The sequence below is a fragment of the Peromyscus leucopus genome, chromosome X (assembly GCF_004664715.2).
Source record: "Peromyscus leucopus breed LL Stock chromosome X, UCI_PerLeu_2.1, whole genome shotgun sequence".
In the NCBI taxonomy this organism is placed as follows: Eukaryota; Metazoa; Chordata; class Mammalia; order Rodentia; family Cricetidae; genus Peromyscus; species Peromyscus leucopus.
The window spans coordinates 135,452,526-135,476,574 of record NC_051083.1 but is presented as its reverse complement, the minus strand read 5'-3'; the positions used below and the strand labels follow the sequence as shown (position 1 = coordinate 135,476,574).

Here is a 24,049-nt window from a genome sequence, read left to right as displayed (position 1 = left end):
AGAGGCTAGTTAAAAGTTAAAGTAAAGGTGCCGCCTGAAGGATAAATGGTAATTTATTGTCTCCCCCACCCCACCCCACCCCACCCCACCCCACCCCCCAAAATCCTCTGGGCGACAGAAGTATAACAGAGTCCTGTTGGCCGGTGACCACGTTCTCACCACATATTAAGTTGTAGGGTCAGAAAGAGGGCTCTGGGACTAGCAACATCTGCTCAAACACACCTTTGAAATCCGGTATCCTCTTCTGAACAGGCTCCCTATGGAAAATGCACACAAGGATCCTTAACTGAGGACAAACATCCCAAGTTTGCTTCGAAGGAAAGGTGAGGCGCTCGGTTTTGAAGAGACTAGCGCTTATGTGAGGCAAAGTTGGATTTTCCTGTCTGGGGCCATTACTTTTATTCCTTTATTCGAGTTTTCACAGTGAACCAATGAGTTCACTGCAGAATACATAGGGGCACATGGGTAAGGGTTACTTACTGGAGCATGGGTGACTCAAAGTCAGCTGTATCCCCAAGGACCCCAACCCCTGGCTGGGTGTTGGATGACACATGAAAACTGCATCCCTGGCGTTCGTTCCCTGCCCAACTGCGGGCAGCTCCACGGAAGTGTCTCCTCTCCTCAAGCGGTGACTTCGTGTTATGTTGTGGCAGTGTAGGGGATTTCATACTAAAGGTTTACTGGAATCCATTCACGGTACAGCTGCAAGGCGCTTCATAAAGGTGTACTCACCCATCTGTCGTGCACTCCAGCTATATTCACTCTCATCCTTCCTCAGTACCCTCCTGCTAGACCTCCTCTATCACCCAGCCAGTGTCTCTTCAACTTTCATGCCATGTGACCATATTCAACCTCCAGAGTCGGCCTCTGCTCCTCAAACCTTCCCCTCTATTGGGCATTGCCTGCCTCTTCCCAGCCTCTCTTCTGAATTTGGATTATATTATTTTATGGACCTATTTATAATTTAGGATCATCAAATGAGAGAAAACAGGTGACTGTGGTCTCTGTGGTGCTGGCTTATTTCACTTAACACCAAACTCCCCGTTTGGATCCATTTTCCAGCAAAGGGCAGAAATTTCTTTGTATGCCTGCATGGAACCACACTGAAACTACCTCCTGGGACAGGCCAAAGTTCCTTTAAGACATCACCTGGCCGCTTGCACGTCTGGTCCTGAGGAACAGCTGCCCATCTCACTGGTATCAACTGCTGGACTGTTTGCTGCATTGAGAAGAAAGGAAAAAAAAAAAAAACCTTTGCGAATGAAGTGTGCTGTTCTCATCATCACACATGGGAAACAGCTTCACTCTAGGGTTGGTTGAGCCCATGGCCAACAACAGTTTTAAAGTAGTCTTCCAGGAACTCATGCCCCCCACCCCAACACACACACACACACACACACACACACACGTGAAATTCAGCTCGGCCAGAGTCTGGGGACAGCAGCTACATGTATTTGTACAAGCTTTTCAAGGAAATTCGCTGTGACCCATGGGCTCCGTCAGAGGCACGTTGGCCAGGACAATGGCTCTCCTCTGTGAGCCTTGTACCTCCGCCACAGGGTGAGAACGTCACGTGGGGACAGAAACCCAGAACACGCTTGAGAATCAGCTCTCAGCACCCGAATCTCCCATCTCCACCCCACCCACGCAATCCCATGCAATGACCTGGTTAGTACCAGGCCAGCCCTGTGCTCCACCTGCCAAGGAGTAGTAGAATGTCCCCTCCGTTAGGCCCAGCCCTATATGCCCCTTATCAGTTGTTACCGGGGGTGATTGCATCTGGGTTCTGGAAGTCATCTGATGGGAGATTCTGATCAACCCTTGGGCGCTTGGCACGTCTCTCCATGTCTTTCTGTTCCTTGGTTGACATGGCCTTGCCGGGCTGGGCAGAACTCCTGAAATGTTGGTGTGCACAGACAGTAAAGACACCAAGAAGAAATTTCATGACGGCAATGGAAACAGGTACCGGGACTCCACAGGCTGTGGCCATGTGTCCTGGCACTTGCTGTGCTGGAGCAAAGAGGAGGCAGGAGGATGACACCGATATCCCACCACATCCAATCACTTTCTGTTCCATTTTTCTGGCTGAATGCAGAGCTCTCCACAAGCCTGTAGCCCTCAATCTCAGCCCTTTCTGCTGAGTTCTTGTCACCCACCAAGACGATCCTATTCTGAGACCCCCCCCCCCAGAAACCTCTTTGTCTTTTCAGGAAAGTAACACCTAGCTACTGCCTACCTCCACAAGCAAGCATGCTTACTGACTGGGTGGAACAGCACCTATACGTGAGAAAGGCCCAGCAAGTGGGCCCAGATGGTATACATACATGAGGGGTGTGTGTGTGTGTGTGTGTGTGTGTGTGTGTGTGTGTGTCTGTGTATGCGCACGCAACTGCATGCGTGCACGGTGGTGGGGTGGGGTGTGTGGGGTCTGGAGGGGGGTGCCTGACATGCGTGGTAGGTGATACAGGCTAGGGTTGAGCACCCAGCAGTTGAATATGCATCTTTCTGTCCCTGTGCGAGGCCCCTCAGCAAGTTTACATACTTGAGGCTGGCCCAGCAGGCACACTTGCCTGTGGTGGGCCAAGTATCCATCCTTGGTTGAGGCTGCCCTGGCACAGATGAATGGATGGCCTGGGAGTATCATGCAAACTCAAGAGGTGGGGCTAGGTGGTGCTCTTGCAACAGATGGGTCCAACAGTCACACGTGCCTGGCTCGGGCCCAGCAGTTGCCATGCACGACAGGTGACCAAAGAGTACACAAGTGGCAATGGGGACCCTCCATGTTCTCGTCCATCCCTCACTCTGTTTCCCACACACCTTCTAGTACCTGCAGATCCCTGGATTCTGTCTAGGCCCTTGCAGAAGGGAGGTTTGCAGAAATCACCTCAACCAGGCCCCGACACCCTGTGATTCTGTGCCACCAACCAAGCACTGTGTGGGCCTAGGCTGACTCTGGCTTTGTAGCCAGCAGAACCTCAGAACAGGGATCCACTCAGATTAGGTGGCCATGCTTCTTGCCCTCGGAGGCTTGTCCCACCTGAGCAGGGCCCATTTCCCTGAATGGAATGATTCCTGATTAGGGGGAGAGCATGCAGGCGTGTGTGAGCCTGCTCCAAGGTGCTAAAGGATGAGACCCATCCAGTAATCGAGCATGTGTGGTAACCTGGGCTTGCAGTTGTACCTGACTGAGCTGGGAACTGCAGTAACAGGGGCTGGAAGGAACTGGACTTCCCTCAGCAGAACACGTGCTGTCCTGCCCACTCCTCCAGGGCCCTGAAATCCTGACAAATCGTTCTCAGATCCGCCTGCCTCCCCCCACCCCCTGCTTGCAGTCTGATGCAGAAGTGAGGCTCCAGACATCATCTCAAGGGTTACCCTGGGTCACAATAACTAGTCACTCACCGAAGTGAACCTGCTCCACCACCATCCCCCGAGACCCTCCTTCTCCTTCTACTCGAGGGTGGTCACACCCAGTTAGTCCTCACTTCCTGAACTTAAGAATCCCTGCTTCTGGAAGAGCAGGAAAAGCGTGCAGGCACGGGTCTAGCCAACCCTGTTCCATGGTGAGGTCCACCCAGAAATCATGCCTAGGGACTCAGGGCTTGCAGTTGCACGTGCCTGAAATGGGACCTGCACTATCAAGGGTGGGAAAGGCCCAGAGCACCCCTTCTTTCCAGCATGCCTGCCTGTCTAGCTCTCTCCCCTGGACCAATCTGGAAAATACCCAAGGAGTACAAAAAGTGCCTCCTGGAAGGTCCCTACTCCCTCCCCCAGCAGGCAAAGCTGTCCTGCCCACTCCCCTAGGGGCCTGGGGCCCCAACAAAGCTTTCTCAGACTGTTCAATCCGGCCTCCTCCAGTTACATTTGGAAGTGAGGCTCTGGATGTCATGGGCTATCCTGGGTCCCAATACCTCCTCACAGACCTAGGTGGACAGGATTCACGATGATCCCCGGAGACCCTCCTCACCCACGAAGGTGGGTCACACTTAGCTAGGCTTCCCAGAAAGTAAGCATCTCTGCATCTGGAAAAGCAAGCATGGCAATCGCATATGTGTGACTGGGTGAGGGCCAGGGCGGGGGTGGGGGGTGGGGGGAGGGGATTGAGATTGCGCCTGCATGTACTACTGAAACTTTCCAGAACCTGAAACTGTGTGAACCCGAAACTGTGCAACTAAGGCCTAGAAAGGCCCGAAACACCCAGAACCCTCTTTTAAATGGTCCCGCCTGTAGAAATATGGGCCCGGGAGAATGTCTGGAGTGCGCAGAGACGGTCCCTAGACACTCCACCAGGACGCATGCTGTCCTGCCCACTCCTCTCAGTCCCTGTGGCCCTGACAAACCTTTCCCAGACTGTCCTCCCGGGCCTTCTCCAATTCGATGGGGAAATTAGGCTCCTGAAGTCGCCTTATGGGTGACTACGGTCGGTTCCAACACCTAGTCACTCAGCTAGGAGAATACGCCTCACTGCAATCCCCCAAACCACTCTTACCCTCGAGGGCAGTCACGGCTAGTGAGACCTCACTTCCGGAAGCATTCCACCTCAGTGGAAAAACGTCCTCGAGGGCGGTCACAGCTAGTGAGACCTCACTTCCGGAAGTATTTCACCTCAGTGGAAAACGTTTGCGCATGTGTGAAACAGGCCGCCCCCATCCTGAGGCCCAACTGGCACTCACGCATGCGTGCCTTGGGTCTCGGGGTTGCGCATGCGTATCCTAGAAACCACTGCACTAAGGCTTGCGAGGCCCTGAACACCCACACCCCTCTTTCAAATAGTCCCACCTATGGGCATGTGGACCGAGAGAACATCAGAAGTACCCAAAGACCTCAGAAAGGGCCATGTGGAAGGTCCCTAGTGTTTCCCTAAGCACACGTGCTGCCTGGTCCACTCCCCTCGGTCCCTGCAACTCTCACAAAGCATTCCTAGACTTTCCTCCTGTGGCCTAGGCCACTCCGTGTGGAATTTGGGAGCCAGACATCACCTCAGGGAATATCCTGGGTCCTAATACCTGGCCACTCACCTAGAGGAGCAGGCCTCAGCACTGCGACCCGAAACCCTGCTTCCCCTCCAGGGTGGTCAGAGCTGCTTAGTCCTCACTTGCAGAAAATAGTCGGCCTCCGTGGAAAAGCATGGGCGCGTGTGTGCGCATGCGCCTGCCCAGTCCTTTTCCTTGGTTAGGCCCACCCACCGCCGTGCACGGGTGGACGGGAAATTGTGCTTTAAGGCCTGGGAGACCCTGAAACACCCGTACTCCTGCTTTAATTAGGCCCAACAGTGGACATGTGGACCCGGCTGAAGGTCTCATGTGCCCAAAGACTTCAGAAAGGGCCATGTGGCAGGTCCCTAGTCCTTCTGCAAGAACACATGCTGCCCTGCCCACTCCTCTCAGTCCCTGCTTCCTATCAAAGCTTTCCCACACATAGCCCTCCAGGCCTCCTCCACTCCACTGTGGAATTCAGGCTCCGGACGTCACCTCAGGGACTATCCTGGGTCCCGGTACCTAGTCACTCACCTACAGGGACACAGCTCACCACAATCCCCGAGATCCTCTTTGTCCTCGGGGGTGTGGAGGTGGGGAGTGGGGGGTGGGGTCTCAGGCAGGTATGCCTCACTTCCGGAAAGTGTTCTACCTCTGTGGAAACCATGTCTGTGTATGTGAGCCTGGCCAATGCTATTCCATCTTGAGGCCCACCCCGTAATAACTCATACTTGACTTGGAGCTTTCGGTTGTGCACGTATAAACTGGGAACTCACCTAGGAAGGACTGAAAGTGCCCGGAACACCTCTGCTCCCTGTGGAATGTGCAATGCTCCCACATGTGGAAGTATGGACCTGTGCAGAATGGCGGGAGTACCCAAAAGGGTACTGAAAGGGCCATGTGGAAGGTCCTTAGTCTCTGCAGGGGCACACACGCTGTCCTGCCCACTCCTTGGGGTCCCTAGCACCTTCACAAAGCTTTCCCAGGCAGCCCTTCCGGGCCTTGTCCACTCCAGGGTGGAAGTGAGGCCCATGACATCACCTCATGGGCCCTAACACCTAGCCACTTACCCATACAGACATGCTTCATGACAGTCACCTGAGACCCTCCTTTTCCAGGGCTAGTCCTCACTTCTGGAAACTAAGGGTGCTGGCCTCTCTAGAAAAATCAGCAAGTGTAGCTGGAGTTTTCCTGGTCCTGCCTGGCCCACGGTCAGAACAAATCTCTCTCACCTGCCAGTCCCACAGCCGCTCAGACCCAACCAAGTAAACACACAGAGACGTATATTGCTTATTAACTGTACGGCCATGTGGCTCAGGCTTCTTGCTATCTAGTTCTTATACCTTAAATTAACCCATATCTATTAATCTATACCTTGCCACATGGCTCGTGGCTTACCAGTATCTTACGTGTTGGCACTCATGGCGACAGCTGGCAGCATCTTCTGACTCAGCCTTGCTGTTCCCAGAGCCAGAGTTCTCTTCTCTCTTTGTCCCATCTATACTTCCTGCCTGGCTACTGGCCAATCAGCACTTTATTTATTAACCAGTCAGAACAACACATTCACAGCATAGAGAACATCCCATAGCAAGCAAGCATGCATGAGACCAGCTGAAGGTGCTCCTAAGGGATACCCATCCAGCAATCATACGAGTGTAACTTGGGGCTTGTAGCTGTTCAGGCTTGACTCAGGTCTGTGGTTGCGCATGCGCATCGGACCTCAGTAAGCCCCTCTTGTCTAAGTATCACTCATGGCTGCTTCTCTGGAGGACCCGGGCGTCCAATGATGAGTGCAAAAATACACAGGGGGCAGAAAAAGGAAGCCCCTAGTCCCCCGCCCACTGTACAGTCTCGTGCCCAGCCTTTTTAGGCCTGCAGTCTCCAGGGCCCCCCCTTCCTGATTGCCTTCAGGAGCTTAATCCCATCTAAAGAATAAGTGAGACTCTTGGCAGTCACTGTATTGTTCAGCTTGGGTTCGGACACTTCATGGCCCTACTGTCCTCTCCCAAGGACTGTGCATCTAAGATGGCCATGCTTTGCCACCATATCATCTTGGGCATGCATAAAGCGTGGGGGCTCAGAACACAAGTACCATGATATCTGACCTTATGCAAGAAACATACAATGACAGCAGTTAAATCCACCTCTCCCCTCCCTCCACCCCTGCCCACTTGGCTATTTAGGAAGGAAATTGAGAACCACTGCTAAGCACAGGAAGAATCCCAAGGCCTTGTTGCTGTGGGGATTTTCAATGCCGTATCTACTGTGGGGAGCACCCTTGCATTCATCAAAATGGGAACTGTTACATCAGCCCATCACACAATCACTCCACCCCCAGGTATGGACCAATCCCCTGAATAGAAGCATTTGAGCAAATATAGATACACAAAGGCTCATGGCATCCCTAGTCTCAGTGAGAAAGTCCCAAATTACCCCCTCATGATAAAGAGATTCACCAAGCATGGTATATCTGCACAACAGAATACTACCGAGCACTAAGAAGGAATGCACTGCCACTCCATGAATGTGGGAGCATTTTAACGGAAATTGGTCAGACAAAAGGCACATTCTGTAATTATCCATGTATGTGTCATGGTCAGAGTAGGAAAAAACGCTGAAGAGGTGAACTTTCCAAATTGGTGTCATCTAATGTGGTGAGAAAGCATCCCACTAGATGCAGGGATGGGTACATGGACTAGTAGGCATGCCTTGAGGCAGCTTAGAGGCAAATGGTTTCTCTCTCTGTCTCTGTCTGTCTGTCTGTCTCTCTCTCTCAGTGTGTGTGTGTGTGTGTGTGTGTGTGGTGTGTGTGTGTGTGGTGTGTGTGTGTATGTGTGTGTGGTGTGTGTTTGTGTGGTGTGTGTGTGTGGTGTGTGTGTGTGGTGTGTGTGTGTGGTGTGTGTGTGGTGAGTGTGTGTGTGTGTGTGTGGTGTGTGTGTGTGGTGTGTGTGTGTGTGTGTGTGTGGTGTGTGTGTGTGTGTGTGTGTGTGTGTGTGTGTGTGTGTGTTGATTGGAATGAGATATCCACCACAGCCTGGGGCTTTTGAATACTTGTTTCCTAGTACTGTTTGGGTTTGTTTGGATGGTGTGGCACTGCTGGAGGAAATATGTCACTGTGGGTGCGCTTTGAGGTTTCCAAAGCCTCCTGCCATTTGAAGTTTGCTTTATCTCTTTGCTGCCTGGAAGTCAAGATGGATTTTTTTTTTTGATGATGTCACCTGAATTCCTGCAGGTCCACAGTCCTCCATATTTTCTGCCAAGTGACCTAGAACACTTATTTACCTCTGGAGAAACAACGTGCCTGCCTTCCAGATTCTGGCAGGTGTAAAGGTGTCCTCAGACCTGGCCCCTTCCTGATCTTATGAAGGCAGAACAGAACCTGCCATCTCTTGTTTTGCCTTGTCCCAGACCCTCTGTGGTCAAAGCCCCTGCACCAAGGCCCCCTGCACCCTGGAACGGCAGCATCACCTTCTGTAGTGTGTGTGCATGCTTTCTTTCATGTGTGCAGCTGCAGGGGGTGGGGTAGGGAACTAGGTGACAGAGATGGAAGTGAACAGTCAGCCTCCTGGGTGGATTAGTACTTCCTGATTTCCACAGAGAACTGGCTAGTAGGAAAGAACGTTTTTGTTTTTTTTTTCCCCCATGACACGGTGGTTGCCATGACAACGGGGACAAGCCATTCTTTCCTGGTTACAGATTCATTTGCGAAGGATACTCACAGAATGGAGAGGTGGAATCACTAGACAGACACGCAAAGCGCATAGGTAGGTGCCTCTAGCCAGCCTGAGTGAGTGAGCTGAGCCTGTGAGTGTGCCGTGGGAGCGTGCTGGCCCTTTCACGGGACAGGAAAGGTTCTCACTACTACTGTTTGACTCGAAGCCCCAAGGACTGGCTGCTCAGCCAGCCCTGTCTCTTTGTCCTCAGGTGACACCTCTTTGGTACCAGCTTTATCGTTTCAGGCCCTGAAAGCATAGATCGCCAACCTACGTAACGGATGCCTCGTCTCTGTTTGGCGATGATTGTCACATGTGCTCTTGACAGAATGACCCTGTTCATGTGACAGCACCTTACCTGAGATAGTTGTGGCTTGTGTTGTCTTGAGGGAGAGAAGCTGGAAGGCATTTAAAGAGGAGGTAAATGGGGACGATGACTGGCAGTTTCCTTGGAGGATTGAAGCCAAGGTCTCCAGGTCTCTTGGCCTGGAGGCCTGACACAGGAAGTAAGAAATGCCTCCCCAAAAGACAGCCCCCTCCAAGCTGGCCACTAATCACAGCTAGGCAGACTGAGGTAAAATCAGCGCGGTATGAACACCTGAGGAAGGGGCAGAGTTTCTTCGCTGGACAGGTATTAGTTTGTGTCCGGGCCTGAGTCTTTACTCTGCTCACGGTTGGGTTAAGCATCAGCTGGGTATCACAGGATGTGTAATTACAGGTTTCTCTCTGACCCACCAGCACATCATCTGGATCTCTGTGTATCTCTGTCCCTGTGTGTGAGCAATATGCTTTGTACCCTTCTTGCACCCTCTCATCAGACTGTCCCCTGTCTGTGTGTCTTACCACAGGGAGGGAAGCCACCTGGAAGCTCCCATCTGGAGAAAATGTGACTAGACATCGCACACAGGGATTGCGTGTGCAAGTTCTTGATAGAAGGCCTTCGGGCACGGAGCCAAAGCGTGTGTTGAGACAGAGATTTCAGGATCCTATCTCGCACACTTCTCTGTGCACCTCTGGGGAAGATAGTCTTCTTTCATCGGAAAGGTAACTGTTGAAGGTAGTGCACTGGAGGTGATGCCTGAAACGATGGAGGCGGGTGGCAATACTGACAATATTTAAGCAGGCTATAGAAAATGTAAGGACTTTTCTATGCCCTGGAGCAATAGGCATGCACAGATGGAATACACACACTGTGGAGAGTGTGGCCTGATCTGAGTGCAAACGTTTCTCTTTATGACTGAGTTACAGATGTTGCGTGGATGTCCTGGTTTGTGGGCTGGAACACATACTTGGTATTCCCAGGTATATTTTCTAACCCAGGAAGTGTGTGAGGCTGAGAACATCATGCTTGAGGGAAGCAGAAGCTCGTGCAAGGCCTGCCTGGGGTCAAAAGCTTGCGTTCTATAAGCGTAACTCGGGCATCCGTGGTTGCTAAGGGCACTGAGTGAGGGGTGGGCTCTCTTGTGCCCAAGGTGTGGTGCCTGGACATGGGGGCACATTGGGGCTTGATGGTGCTCATTCAGCCTTGCTGGAGGGCATGTGCTAGGAAGGTCCAGCAGAAGGCAGCCTGAAGTAACTGAGGCACCTATGTTTTCCTCTGTGTCCTCCAGAGAGAGCTGTGGCCCAGGACTCCAAGGGGGTTGGATCAGAGAAGGCCAACCCTGTGAGATCACACAGATTCCTCAGAGGAAAGATTACTGCGGGTGATCCCTAAATTGGGCCCCAGACTTCCACAGTACACATTTACTATTGCATCACCCAGCAGGTGTGGCCTGGGACAGACCTAGGCTTCTTTATGTAGATAGTCACTTTTCACACTGTGAAATCAGATTCAAAGTCAGTAAGACTTGAATGGGAAGAGGGCAGAAGGGCCACCGCACATTGCGCAGTGACTAGGGAGCCAGAATGTAACACCAGAGAGGGTGGGAGGGGGAGGACGAGGGAATGACGTGAATATCATCTGCCTCCGTATTTCTGTATGGTTGGGAATTGCTATGGATAAGGACTGGAGTCCCTAAGAGAGCTCAGTGTGCCCACACTCACAGAAGGGACGTGGGGTAACGGGAGCCCCAAAGAACAGCAGTGTCCTTCGGAAGCTGTGTTAGGAGCCCTGAGTCCACAGTGTTCTACCTCACTGTGCCTGGTGGCACCCAGGCAATGACAGAAAGCACCTGCATCCTCGCATGAGAGGTGAGCAGCTGTGGCATGTCAGCCCTTCATGGTTCTACTGTGTTGTGGTCCTTTAAAGTGTGTGGTCCTTCTCGGCAAGCACAGTGGGCCTCTTTTGAGGATCAGACAGATGTGGGCTTTGTTTTCCGCACGCACGCACGCACGCACGCACGCACGCACACATGCACGACATGCACACTGCTGACAGGAAACCACGGGCCCAAAAGGCAAGAGCAGTCAGGAAAGGAAGAGACCCTGATACACACCTACTCACAGTGAGAAGAAAGGGATGAGATTCCACTGAGAAGCACAAGGGGGAGGGACTGTGTGGAGAGGCAGAGCATGGAGGAACATGAACAGGAGTGCTGCCCTACAGATGAGACTGGACACCACTTCCGATTCAAAGCATGCCTTCTGGACTTAGGGATGGGCAAGTGGCCATACAAGGTCATCAAGCTAACTGCTTTGATTTCCTGTCTGTCTAAGACTTTGTGGATTAACGTTAGGGCACAGAGGTTGTGGGCAGGAGAGTTCTGTGGCCTGGGGTCTATTGGTAGAACAGTGCCTATCACCAGCAGATATGGGTGTGGCAGGGTCTACAGACTTGAGGTTGCAGCAGGAGGGTGGGCAATTCCAACAGAGACACTTACCCTGTTGCTCTCCATCTGACACTACTGAGCCTGCCAATTACTAAGCATTTCTCCACAACGAAGTGCTTTCTTTTGGGGGCTCTCCTTTGTGCCATGTGGACACTTGATCCCATAGCGAGGTCCAGGACAGAGTTGGGAACAAGAGATCTGAACCAAAATATGGGGGGGCTGGGGGAGGGGGAAGGGACGCCAGAAGCTATGACAGTGACCTCAACCATCCTTACTTGCCATGTTATGCAAATCACCGTGAAGATTTCCCTACCCCTTGCTCTTCAACCTGGTATCACACTGGTGTGGAAGGCACGGGTGCACTAGGTGTCCACAGGCTTCCTGGGGTGGGGCAGAGTGGGATTAGCTCCCTAGGAAAGAGAACAATGAGGCTCCCCCCACCCCCAGGGAACCCCAGGGAGCCCCAAGGTACTGGATGGGCAAGAAAATACACAAGCCATGTAAAGAAACTCACCTCTCCAGGAGGAAGTTCACCACCTCAGCCCCAGGTGGGGAACCGTGTGTTACACATCTGCTCTGGATCCTTCCACATCTTCTCCCGGATGCACCCTCAGCTCTGTAGAACAGACTTTGTGCACCCCCTTGCTTTCTCTCTCCTCACCTCATTGAGCTGTTGCTTCTGTGTCCACTAAAGGCTAATTCCTTCCTAACGCAGCTCTGCTTCCCTCTCGCACACTACAGGATACGCCCACATCACTCTGAGCAAGGACATCAGTTCAAGCTTGTCTACCAGATTCTGGAGGGAGGATAGCACCGCAGGCAGGGGAGCCAAGCCGGAGACGACCAGCAGTCACAGTGCCCACCACAATCAAGGGAGCCAGTCACCCTGTCCTGATCAGCACAGCACCATGGACTCTGCAGAGTATGTGCTCTGTGGCTGGAAGGGCCAGCTGTGGCCTGCAAGGGTGTTGTCCAGACCCGGGACTTCAGCCCATAGTAAGAGGAGAGGGGCATCTTTCCTGGAGGTCCAAATCCTGCCTGTGGGTGAGAAGACGAGAGTAAGGAGCACAGAGGCGAGGCCCCTAACCAAGTCTGAAACCGTAACCATCGCCTCCTTGGCAGGAAAGGAGTCACAGGGCCAAAGCTCGCCAAGGCAGACCAGGGCATACAGAAAAGCCCTCAAGGTGGCATTGGATGTTCTGGGAGAGGGAACCTGTTTGTATCAAGGAGGAAGGGCAGGTGGCAGAAGAACCAGCACAGCGGCGCCAAAGGTTCCGAAAGAGCAGGCCAGCTCCAGCCCACGCCAGCGCCTGCACCTCCAAGGGCGCAACCAGAAAGGCCAAGGGCTCTCCCACAGGAGTCCTGGGAAGCGGGGCCGCCCGAGATCTGTGTTGATGGGCTCACCGAATATGCCTGCAGTGCAAGGGGGGAAAGCCCGGGCGCACAGTGCTGTTGGGCACGCTCACTTTGAAATGCAAGGAAACATGCTAAGACGCACCAGAGTGTGGCCAGCCTCCTGCAAGACACCAGCAGGAAATGCTGGTGATAATCCCAGCAAGAGAAAGCTGAGCACATCCAAGCTCAGGTCTTTGAGCGCCCCGGCCTCCAGGGAGGGTGCCCGGGATAGAAATGAGCAGCAGGCTGCCTCTGGGCCACCGAGGCAGGTCTCTACCTTGCCCAGAGCTCTCAAACAACAAGTACGGTGCGGCAGCCTAGAGATCCGGGCTATTGGAGCCCAAAGGAAGACCACCCTCCCAGAGAACGAGGAGGACCCCGGCCGGGGGACCCCGAAACCAGACTCAAGGGGAGCATCGGCAGCCTGCATGCCTCCAATCCCGAGGCTACGAAGATCTCTCCGCATTGCTACCCGGAAAAGGAAGATCCATGTGCTGTGTGCACAATGCGGGCTCCCAGAATTGGAAACTAAGGTGCACTCAAAAGCAACTAACACCGGGGTCAAGAGGAGAGCGGCTGGAGTTCAAGAAGACCGCCAAGCCACCAACGTGGCTTCTGCTCAAGAGCCGAGTACCATCGAACGAGGCATGCTGGTCTGGTTCAAATTCCAGGACCTTCCTTTCTGGCCGGCGGTGGTCAAGAGTGTCAGCAAAAACGACAAGATGGCGAGGGTGCTGTTGATCGAGGGCAACATGCAGTTTGAGCACAGGGGTGTCAGAGTCCCTCTCCGCAAGCTGAAGCACCTGGACTGTGGAGCAAAATTATCGCTCCTGCGGAGAGCCAGCAGAGTGTACAGCCAGGGCATCAACTGGTGCCTCTCAGTGATCGACCACTACAAAGAAGACCTTGCCTGTGGCTCCTTCCTGGGCTCCTTTATGGACTACTACACCTCCCAAGCCAGTTATCCGCTAAGGAGAGCCATCCAAGAGGGCGACCTGCACATTGATTTCCCCAAGGTGAGCTATGCCGACTTGGAAGATTGGGAGGAGGAGACAGCCCTGGGTGCGAAGGGGCCCCGCAAGAAACTCTTGCCTGACCGCATGAGGGCCGCTTGGGACAGAGCCAACCAGAAGCTAGTAGACTTCATCGTGAAGAGAAAGGGGGCCGACCAGCACCTGCTGGACATTGTGAAGGGCAGGAAACCATCCAGGTGGCTGGACGACCTTTGGAAATCAAAGAGGGAAGTCTTCTGCATTGAGACCTACCTGGAGGATGAGGACCAGTTGCATCTCGTGGCCAGACACTTGCAAGAAATATCCAAGGAAGCGGATGAGGCCCTGCTCTCTCTGGCAAGAGGAGACAGAGTCCGGTTTACCATGGAGGTTCTTCTTCCAGAAGCAATCATCTGCTCCATCGCTGCCCTGGATGAGCTTAGCTACAAGGAGGCAGAAGAGAAGTACCTGCGTGGCCCACCCGTGCACTACCGTGAAAAAGAGCTCTTTGACAAGACCATCCTAAAGGCTGCCCGGATGAGGTCAGCATCCAGGATTCGGGCTGCCAGGAACCCCTCTGCACCCACTCCTTAGAAGGGAGCTTCCTCCTTTCAGCCATCACCCCCGCAGCTCCACCTCCAAAAGAGGACCATCTGGGAGACTCTGGGCTTTGCTATGGCCACTGTGAAAGCTCCTCACTGCACACACGTTTCTCCCCTCCCACCCACCCACCCACACCCTCGAAATAAAGGTTCATGTCCGTGCTTGACGGTGCAGATGTCCACATCCGCTCGACAATTCCTGTAAGCTTCAGGCCAGGCCTAGCCCTCTTTAGCCTGTGCCCCAGGCGCGGTGGGGGCGCCTCTCTGGAACGTCACCAGCCATGGGTGGAGTATTAGCTAGCTATGCACAGCCTTGCACTCTCTGCACGGACCCCACGCACCCAGACAGCACACCAGGTCCCTGATGACACTGTGTCTCTCTCCCTGTCCTCTCTAGGGTGCTATGGATGGGGCCGGATTCCACTGTTTTCTCCATTACCTCATTCTTGCTCACTCACGTTGAAGGAGAGGAACAGATGTGTGCTTTGAGCTGTGCTTTGAAGCCAAAGAAGGGGTTGGAAATGTTGTGACCTTGGAGATAGCCTGATCTCAAAGAACTTACACACATTCTCTCTCTCTGTCTCTGTCGTCTCTGTCTCCCTCCACCCCCCCTCTCTCTCTCTGTGTGTGTGTGTGTGTGTGTGTGTGTGTGTCTGTGTCTGTGTCTGTGTGTGTGTGATAGGTCAGAATCTGGTGTCTTCTTCAGTTATTCCCTCTCTAATTTTTGAAACAGGATCTCTGGACCTGTAGCTTGCTCACTGATTGTGCTAGAATGACTGGCCAGACAGGTTTTTTTGATCCTCCTGTCTCTCTCTCCCTGGTGCTGAGATTAAACATACCTGTCCATATACCTTTTTTTTTAAAAAAAAAAAAATGAGTACTGGGTAATGAACTCAGGGTGTCACCTCATGCAGAAAGCACTTTACATTCTCAGCCATCCTCTGCTCCCCAGAGACTTCATACTCTTAATGAGAAAGATTTGCCAACCTCGTGGGCTGACTCTCTGCAGCAAACATCAGTATCCCAGCTTTTCTCACATTTCAGAGATCAGAGACTTGTGCTGCTTGCAGGAAAGGGGGGGACCTAACATTCCTTGGAGTCACTGACACCTGGGGTATACACGGATGAGAGACAGCCCTGCCATATCTCTCAGAAGCTCCTGTTTTCCCTGTCTTGAATCACAGTCCATGACATATTTTGGTGACAGGGAACTGAATTGGTACCTATGTGCACTCTCAAGTACAACCTTATAGGAGCCTCTTGTGTTGTTCTTGCCTGAATCTCTGTGATATGTCCATGTATTCTGCAGCCTGTCTCTGTATTCACAATACCTCTTTTGTTTTTGTTGAACATTAGTACTTGATGCTAATTTCCTGCTTTCCTTTCTGTACACAGTGGCCTCTTACCCAGGTTAAAAAAAAACTGTCAGGAATGTTTAATGGGCTTGTATTCTCATTAGTGGGACTGCAGAGACAAGAACACTTGGTCTTGCTGACCAGCCAGTACAGCCGAATCTGCAAGCACTTTTTTTCTGTGAAGAGACCCTGTCTAAAGAAACTAATATGGAGCATAAATGAGGAAGACACCTGGTGTCAACTTCTGGTTTCCTCATTCAGGTGCTCACAAAAAGGACCATGTATACATACCAAAAATAAATCAATAATGTGCAGAATATTTTAAAATAGAACCCAAGTTTTCATCTGTGTTATGAGCTGTCTCTCTGTAAAAGCCATCAACACAGTATAACAATCCTTCTTACTTTAAAAAGTAAAAAATCCCTGACACCTCCCTTCTTCCTGCTTTTGACTCCACCTAGAGGAGGAATTAATAATTCCAATCTGTTAATGGCTCTTCCAAGAGATGATCAAGTCTAAGACCATTGTGTTCTCCCCAATGCATACCCAAGAACCATAGCAGTGAAGTACTCAGGCTGTATGTCAGATATATTCTTATCTCCATATTCAGCCTCTCTTATGACTTTAACTGTCTCTGCCCCTGTACATTATATTCTGACAACATAGCACTCTCTCCTTGCCTGCCATTCATGGGCCTATAGGTCCCAGCAGCACTATTTTCCCTGCCTACAGCATCCTCTTTCTGAGGTAGAAGCCAATTCTTTTTTCATACCTTACAAGTTAACTTGGTTCCATTTTTACTACTCACTTTGAGCACCAGCTGTGGGACAAGATATAACTGTCCTCAATGCTCCAGTAATCTGCTCACCTTCCTGCTGTCTCTTGTCCCTTATTTTTTCTTCCACTACTTTTGTCATTGCTTCTTGAGACACTGAAGTCCTCATAATGCCCTATCTAATGACCTTACTCTCCTCACCTTATTTTTCTCAAGTCCTGAAGATTTTTCCAGTTCTGTAATCTCTGTCACCTACTGTCTTGGTCACATTTTCACTTCTTATTACCGACAACTGATGCTAAGGATCTTGTTCTCTGACCACCCCTTCTCTCTTTTCTATACACACTTGATCTCCCAATAGTTTCTCAGTCCCACCAAATTGCCACCAGTCCTTTTTTCTCTGTCCTGGCACCACTGTGATCACTCCTTACACCATGTGTGGGCAGATTCAAACAAAACAAAACAAAACAAAACCATGTCACTAGTTCTCCCCTAGATATATTACTACACATGTCAAGTCAATCACTCCTTGGAACTGGCCATCAGTTTCTACTCCCTTATTCTGGTCCATTTACCCCTTCTCAGTCTCCTCTCTACAAACTTTCCACACTCTTTCCTTCTCCTCATCTCAGCTGATAATTCCAGTGTGTGCTACTCCAGAAAGTAGAAGTCCCTTTTGATTCCCATTTCTTACTCATCACTCACTGTGTCTCCCTTGAACACAAAAGTTTCTCAGAAGAAAAATTTTAAACCTCTTGTATTAATTCCTTATATACCTACCACTTCGTTGGCCCTTCACCGAAATCATCAATGACACTTCTCTCATTAAATTTAATATTATTTCACAGATCTCAGCTCTCAAACTCTTCAGCTAACAGTCAATGTAACCAATCATTCTTGCTTTTCTCAAACTGCCTTCACCTGGATTCAGGGACAATCCCTCCTCTTGATTTTCTGTCTGTCTCAAACTGCCCCTCTTCATGCTCCTAACCTTGAAACCTGAATTTAATCTGCCTTCTGTTCCCAGCTACGTCCAGATCCAGTGGTGCAGATCCTGGAACTTAAACATTTATAGGGAACTTTATGGGAAAGCAAAATCTTGACTTATTGAAATACAATCCCTTTTGTCTTTCTGATGGACTCTCAAGTTTGAGAACTGCTATGCTAGACCATCTCAGTCAATCTCTTGGCTTTAGATACAATCATTTGAAATTGCACTTGGCTGCCAGCAACAGCAAACTCATGAGTAAAGCTTCTTTAACTACTCCACATAAAGATCCCCCCAACTCTTCTATGACTCATCATAACATCTAATTCTGTTCTTATCAGGGTATTTAATACCACTGAAGTTGGAGCTCTTATAAATTTCATTGTTTGTTTATTTATTGTCTATTCTGCATCAGAGCAGAGACATTTACACCTTAATCTCCATGCTGGAGACCTAGAAATAACATAATCAATAAGTGCTGCTTGGTAGAATGTCTGAGTTAATTGTGTGCACAATACTTAAATCTCCATTATCTTTTAAAAGTCCCAAATCTCTCTTGGCTAGGGGTAGATAAGTAAAAAAAGGGGGGGACTGTCTCTTCCCCATGGCAATTTAAGCTTTTTTTATCATTCATTTTATTCACAGTAGCTCTACATGCCAGGCACATTCCGACATCGATTATCAAATGGTTTTAACTTATCTCCTACATGGTGCTGCTGCCCTACCTCTCTTTAGCCTGCTCTCACTGTTTTGTAAATCACAATCCTAAATGATGCCCTCTGGGAAGCCCCATTTACCAGGAACTATATGGAAGCATGTGCAATTTTCAGGTCACTTTGACCAGGTTCAAGGGAGTCTTCACATTAGATCTAGCCATCAAGGAATTGTCCCACATCTGCTATAAAGTGACCAGCCTTCACATCTTGGCAGCACTCAGGCAGCAAGCTATTCTTGGGGAGAAGTACAGTCATGATAACTTCAAGGTAGTGGCGCTGCCAGAGCCACGTGTTACACTCGTGGCAAATGATGCTGACTATTCTTATTCTTTATAACTGCCAACAGCTATCTCACAAGTTGGGAGACTGTGTTCTATTGTAGATGCATCAAACTAGTTACTTTGATCTGCTGTTTGCCTCTTTGTATCTCTACTTCTTTTACTATGAATCAGGAAGTACTGGTTATACATTTCATATATTTGGAATAAAGTCAAAGGGGCAGCATAAGTTAAACATGATGCTGTATGTAAATAATCCACAAGAGCACAGAAAAACACTGTAGCTTGGGGAAGGTAAAGGAAATGAACTAATGGCATCCGGCTTCAGCACCTTTCTCCAGAGGCTTCCCACCAGGCAGAGGGTAGAAGTGTGACATGAAGAGGAGACAATGAAATGGACTAGAGCTTGGAAACCCGGTAAGGCTTATGTATTTAAGAAAAAATGAAACCTGAGCCTCCTTGGGAAATTAAATCCAGTTTAGTGTAGATTAGAGCAGGTTGGTGGCCTGCAGGCTGGAGAAGGTGAGGATGTGGCCTGGGTAGGGCAGCTTGTTGTCCTTCACTTAACTGTAAACAAGAATGGTACTCTGACATAATAAAGCAAATAATAAGAAGATAAGATAGGGAGTACAGGGGATATTCTGACAACCAGCTGCTGTGGGATGGTCTTTTTGTATGCTGTGAATATGTTTTGCTACCATTGGTTAATCAAGAAGCTGCCTTGGCCTATGGAAAAACAGGTTATAGCCAGGCAGAAAATCCAAGCAAAGATACAGAAAGAAGAAAGGTGGAGTTGGGGAGACGCTGTGAGCCACCAGGGAAGCAAGATGTAATAGAACACAGGTAAAGCCATGAGAAATGTGGCAATATATAGATTAATAGAAATTGGTTAATTTAAGATGTAATAGCTAACTAGCAAGTGTGGTGGTATTGTGTTCCCCAAAATATTGTGCACCCTAATAAACTTATCTGGGGTCAGAGACAGAACAGCCACTAGATACAAAGGCTAGAAAATGGTGGCACATACACCTTCAATCCATCTATTCAAGGAAACAGCCAGGCATGGTGACACATGCCTTTAATCCCAAGAAGTGAAGCTTTAATCCCAGGGAGTGATGGCAGATAGCAGAAAGATATATAAGGTGCGAGGACCAGAAACTAGAAGCATTTGGCTGGTTAAGCTTTTAGGCTTCTAGCAACAGTTCAGCTGAGATACATTCAGATATGAGGACTCAGAGGCTTCCAGTGTGAGGAAGCAGGATCAGCTGAGGAACTGGTGAGGTGAGGTAGCTGTGGCTTGTTCTGTTTCTCTGATCTTCTAGCATTCACCCCAATACCTGGCTTCAGGTTTGATTTTATTAATAAGACTCTTTAAGATTCATGCTACAAGCAAGAAGCCTGAGCCATAGACTATGGTGATATTTTATTTGTACTGAAATGTGATTTTATTTGTATGTTAATAAATAAAGTTGCCTGGGGGTCAGAGCTAATAGCAAGCCATAGCAGAAGCTGGCAGTGGTGGTGCACGCCTTTAATCCCAGCACTTGGTAGGCAGAGCTAGGCAGATCTCTGTGTGTTCAAGGATACAGCCAGCATGGAGACACACACCTTTAATCTCAATACCAACCATAGAAGACCTGGAGGTCTGTATAGATGGGCAGTGACGAGGAAGGAGGTCATGTGGTTGGGTTTACAACCAATGAGAAGGCAGAACAGAAAGTCTATAAAAAGACAGATACACAGGAAGTAGCGCCCTTGTGGAGAGGAAGAATAGCAGTAGCAGTGAAGGGTAAGGTTTTTAGCTCTTAGCTATTACTCTGACCTTTTGGGCTATTAACTCTGCATTTGGCTCTGTGTTTCTTATTTAATAAGACCATTCATCTACAATAGACCAAACAGTTTGTAATTAATATTAAGCCTCTGAGTGATTATTTTATAAAAATGGCTGCTGCCCAGGCAGGACCAGGTTGGACCAAGAAACATTAGTCTACAACCAGCAGTTTCCAGCCAAGTGGTGGCACCAAAACTAAACCTGCACTACTGAGAACCAGGGCCTGACTTGAAAAGCGAAGATATGTTGATCCTTTCACAGGGATGACTAGGGGCAGCAGAACTTATGCAGGGACTAAAATAAAGCAATTTTTGAAGCCTAAAGAATCAGTCTTTAGACACCACAAATCTGTTTTCTAATGAAATTAGATTAGAAAATATGATTTCTATGTGCTAATATTCAGTAACAAGTCTGGGAGCAGGTGAGGGGAAGAACCCAAGAATCGTGAGGAATAGAAGATGGTCCTGGAGATCTCAGAGCCTCAGACACAGAGAAGCATCAGCTAAGAACATCCCACACTCCAAGTAACCTTGGGGCTTGTCAACACCCAGTAGGTGGAGGCTGGAAGAATTTAGCTCAATGGATTCTCAAATTTTTCTTTCAGAAGGAATGAGGGATATTCCACTGAGGAGAAATACAAGGGGTAGAATAAAGGTGCAGAGAGATGAGAATGGTGACAAAGAAATAAGAGCAGCCCATGAAAGAAAAGGGACAACCACTTGGGGAACACAAAGCAAGCTTTGTGTGTATGGCAGAGTTCTCAAAGTCAACAGAAGAGGGTGCTCCACATACGTGAATAGAGACAATCAGCCTGTTCTGTGCTCCAAGAGCAGAAAAACATTCATTTCACATGAAAATGAACTAACAGAAGACAGTCAAAGACAAATCTCATGCAAAATACTAACAGAGAAAGGGAATAAGGGCAGAATAGTACCCTCCTAGACTCATTTTAAACTAGGATAAAGTCATTAAGATAATAGCACAAGTTGTGTGTGGCTATCAAACATACATAATCTGATACTCTGGAGGCTCAGTCAAAAGAATCACAAAATTCAGGCTGATGGGAGAGATCATCAAGGGCTCTGAGCAGAAGAGATTCCTTATGATGGCTATGAAATTCCTTTGAGCTTCTGGTGAGCACCTGAACAACACTACATTGACCTGAAAGACTGTCCTTTCTTCCTGGGTCTAGTGAAGTACATGAATTTGGGGTCTATGGTAGCCATGGGAGGGGCTCAATGTGGTAAAGATAGGCTGAGTGATGCTGAGAGAGACCAATCCAGCTGATTCGAATCCAGGTACCATTTAAGAGGATTTCTACATTCAGGTTGGCAACGATTCAGTGATCAGTGTATGATTTAAGCCTGAAGAACTGATTGTGTCCCATTACAGGGACTATGAGTATGAGTAGAGGTGAATAAACCAGGTCCTTTCCTCCATTATTGATGGATTCCTGGACAGAGCTCTTCACTCCACTTGTCAGATGAAACATCTTTTCTAAAAACATATTCACAAATAAAACCTTTGGAAATGTTTGAAAAAGAATCACCTCTGAAACATTAATCATCTTAGGAAGGAAAGGGGTGTTGACAGTAGCTGTACACTAATATATTAGTTACTTGGTCTTGAGCCAAAAGAAAAAAGAAACACTTTTGTGTTTAGTGGGCTTCAAAAAGGTGGAGGAAGAAAGTATATCTAGAACAGAGAATGGTAGGGACAAAGGAAGGAATAGTGAGGCAGTCTTGGCTGAAAGTAGACAGAAAAGTAAAAGGATATAAAACTAAATGATATATGCTATTCTTAGCTTTCAAGAGACTGAGCTACTGAGATACTACAACCTGGCTAGTCTGTGTTCTTTGGGAGAAGAAAAAGAAAGGGAAAGAGTAGACACACTCAGAGAGTGGGGGCTAGAATAACAATTCCTAAAGAAAATAGAAGTAAAATTGTCTAGGGAAATAAGGTGAATGGTAAGAAAGGGTCAGATATGTAGCTCAGCAATACAGCATTTGCTTAGCATGTGAAAAGGTTTGGGTTCAATTATCAGTACCAAGACAGGATAATCCAAGACATGAAGGACCGACACAAATTAGAGTTATAAAATCACAGAAATGAAGTAATTGATTTAGAAAGTAATTATAGGTGAAATTTAAGAGTTTTTTTAATCTCAGAGAATAAGACTAAAGTTAAAAGACCCATAAGTGATTAAACACAACATATAATGCCTCAAAAGAAACAGAATCTGGAGAGATGGCTTAGTAGTTAAGAGCACATGTTATTTTTGGAGAGGACCCTGGTTTAATTCCCAGCACCCATGTGGCAGCTCACAAGCATCTGTAACTCTAGTTCTGAGGGATCCAACACCCTCTTCTGTCCTCCATACTCACCAGGCATGCATACAGGTAAGCACTTATGCACATTTTTTTAAATGAGACAGATGAAGAAACCAAGTACATATTTAAAACAAAATGACAAAGAGAGGAAGAAGACTTGAAACAAATGACAAAAAGGGTAGACAAAAAAAATCTATGCTGCATATAATATACATCCCCAAAGATTAAAAGTAAAGCAAGTGCAGAGGACAAATGTTGTAGAATATTATTTCAAGGTTTGTTACTTTTGTTTATGCTCTGGAACGTTTGTTTAATGATGCAAAGGTGTGTTTGATGAAATAAAATTCACATGCAGTCAGGAGGCTGAGTCAGCAATTAGCTGACAGGAAGTGGTAGGGAGGAGCCAGGTGAAAAGGGGTTGATAAGGAGGGGCGAGGAGAAGCATGAGGGCTTTTTGGAGGACTTGAGCAAGGAGAGGAGGTGAGCTACTTGCTATTCATTCAGTCTCTCTGAAGAGCAGAATTCCACCTTAACCTTTGAATCTTGAGTTCTTTAGAGGGACAGAGAGGTTTAGTTAAGTTCTCTTTGTAGCTTCGCAAGAGTTGGAGCTTGAGGGAACAGATTCCCTTATTGTCCTCCATTCCCTCTGGCTCTGAACAATCTTTCTAATCTTCATAATTTTTCACTCTTTCATACATAATTATCTATTCTATTTTCCCCTCCTAGGGAGGTCTATCCCTACCCGCTATTCCCTTCTCTATACATAACCTCTGTGGTTATACAGATTGTAGCTTTAAGCATATGCTGTGGAATAACCCTCTTGTACACTGTAAAGATTTGTCACTTGAATTGGTTTAATAAAATGCTGATTGGCCAGTAGCCAGGCAGTAAGTATAGGTGGGGCAACCAAACTAAGGATGCTGGGAAGGAGAAGGCTAGAGAGAGGAGTCGCCAGCCAGACACAGAGGGAGCATGAAATGAGTGTGCCATGCTAATTGAGGTATTGCCACATGGCAGAATGCAAATAAGGAACTTAAAATGTAAGAGCTAGTTAGTAATTAGCCTGAGCTATTGGCTGAGCATTTTATAATTTATATTCAGCCTCTGAGTCAGTTATTTTGGATTGGGCAGTCAGGACATCGAAATGTCCATTTACAGGCATATCTTTCTTTTTTTTTTTTTCTGTACGATTGGATGTCGAATGCCGTTTATTGAAAGAGGGAAGAAACCTTAAATACATACAGGCTTACAGCACAAATGGAGGAACCCCCGGAGGGCAGAAGTTTGCTACCAATGGTCTACATTCCAGACCCAATGTTCTACTTTCCAG

General features: G+C 48.7%; 2 protein-coding genes across 2 annotated transcripts in view; both read left to right on the top strand.

Moving 5' to 3' along the window:
- The window catches only part of LOC114687207 (X-linked lymphocyte-regulated protein 5C-like), a 96,335-nt gene that overhangs the window by 6,317 nt on the left and 65,969 nt on the right, over positions 1-24,049 (top strand).
- On the top strand, positions 8,205-14,581 carry LOC114689011 (PWWP domain-containing DNA repair factor 3A-like). Its single transcript, XM_028863467.2, has 3 exons — positions 8,205-8,740; positions 9,538-9,733; positions 12,199-14,581. Exon 3 carries the CDS (start codon positions 12,366-12,368, stop codon positions 14,436-14,438), a length of 2,073 nt encoding a protein of 690 aa, XP_028719300.1. The 5' UTR covers positions 8,205-8,740; positions 9,538-9,733; positions 12,199-12,365; the 3' UTR covers positions 14,439-14,581.

What these genes read in the sequence shown, in the direction of transcription:
- LOC114689011 (XM_028863467.2), top strand. Translation starts at nt 12,366, where the DNA reads ATGGACTCTGCAGAGTATGTGCTCTGTGGCTGGAAGGGCCAGCTGTGG.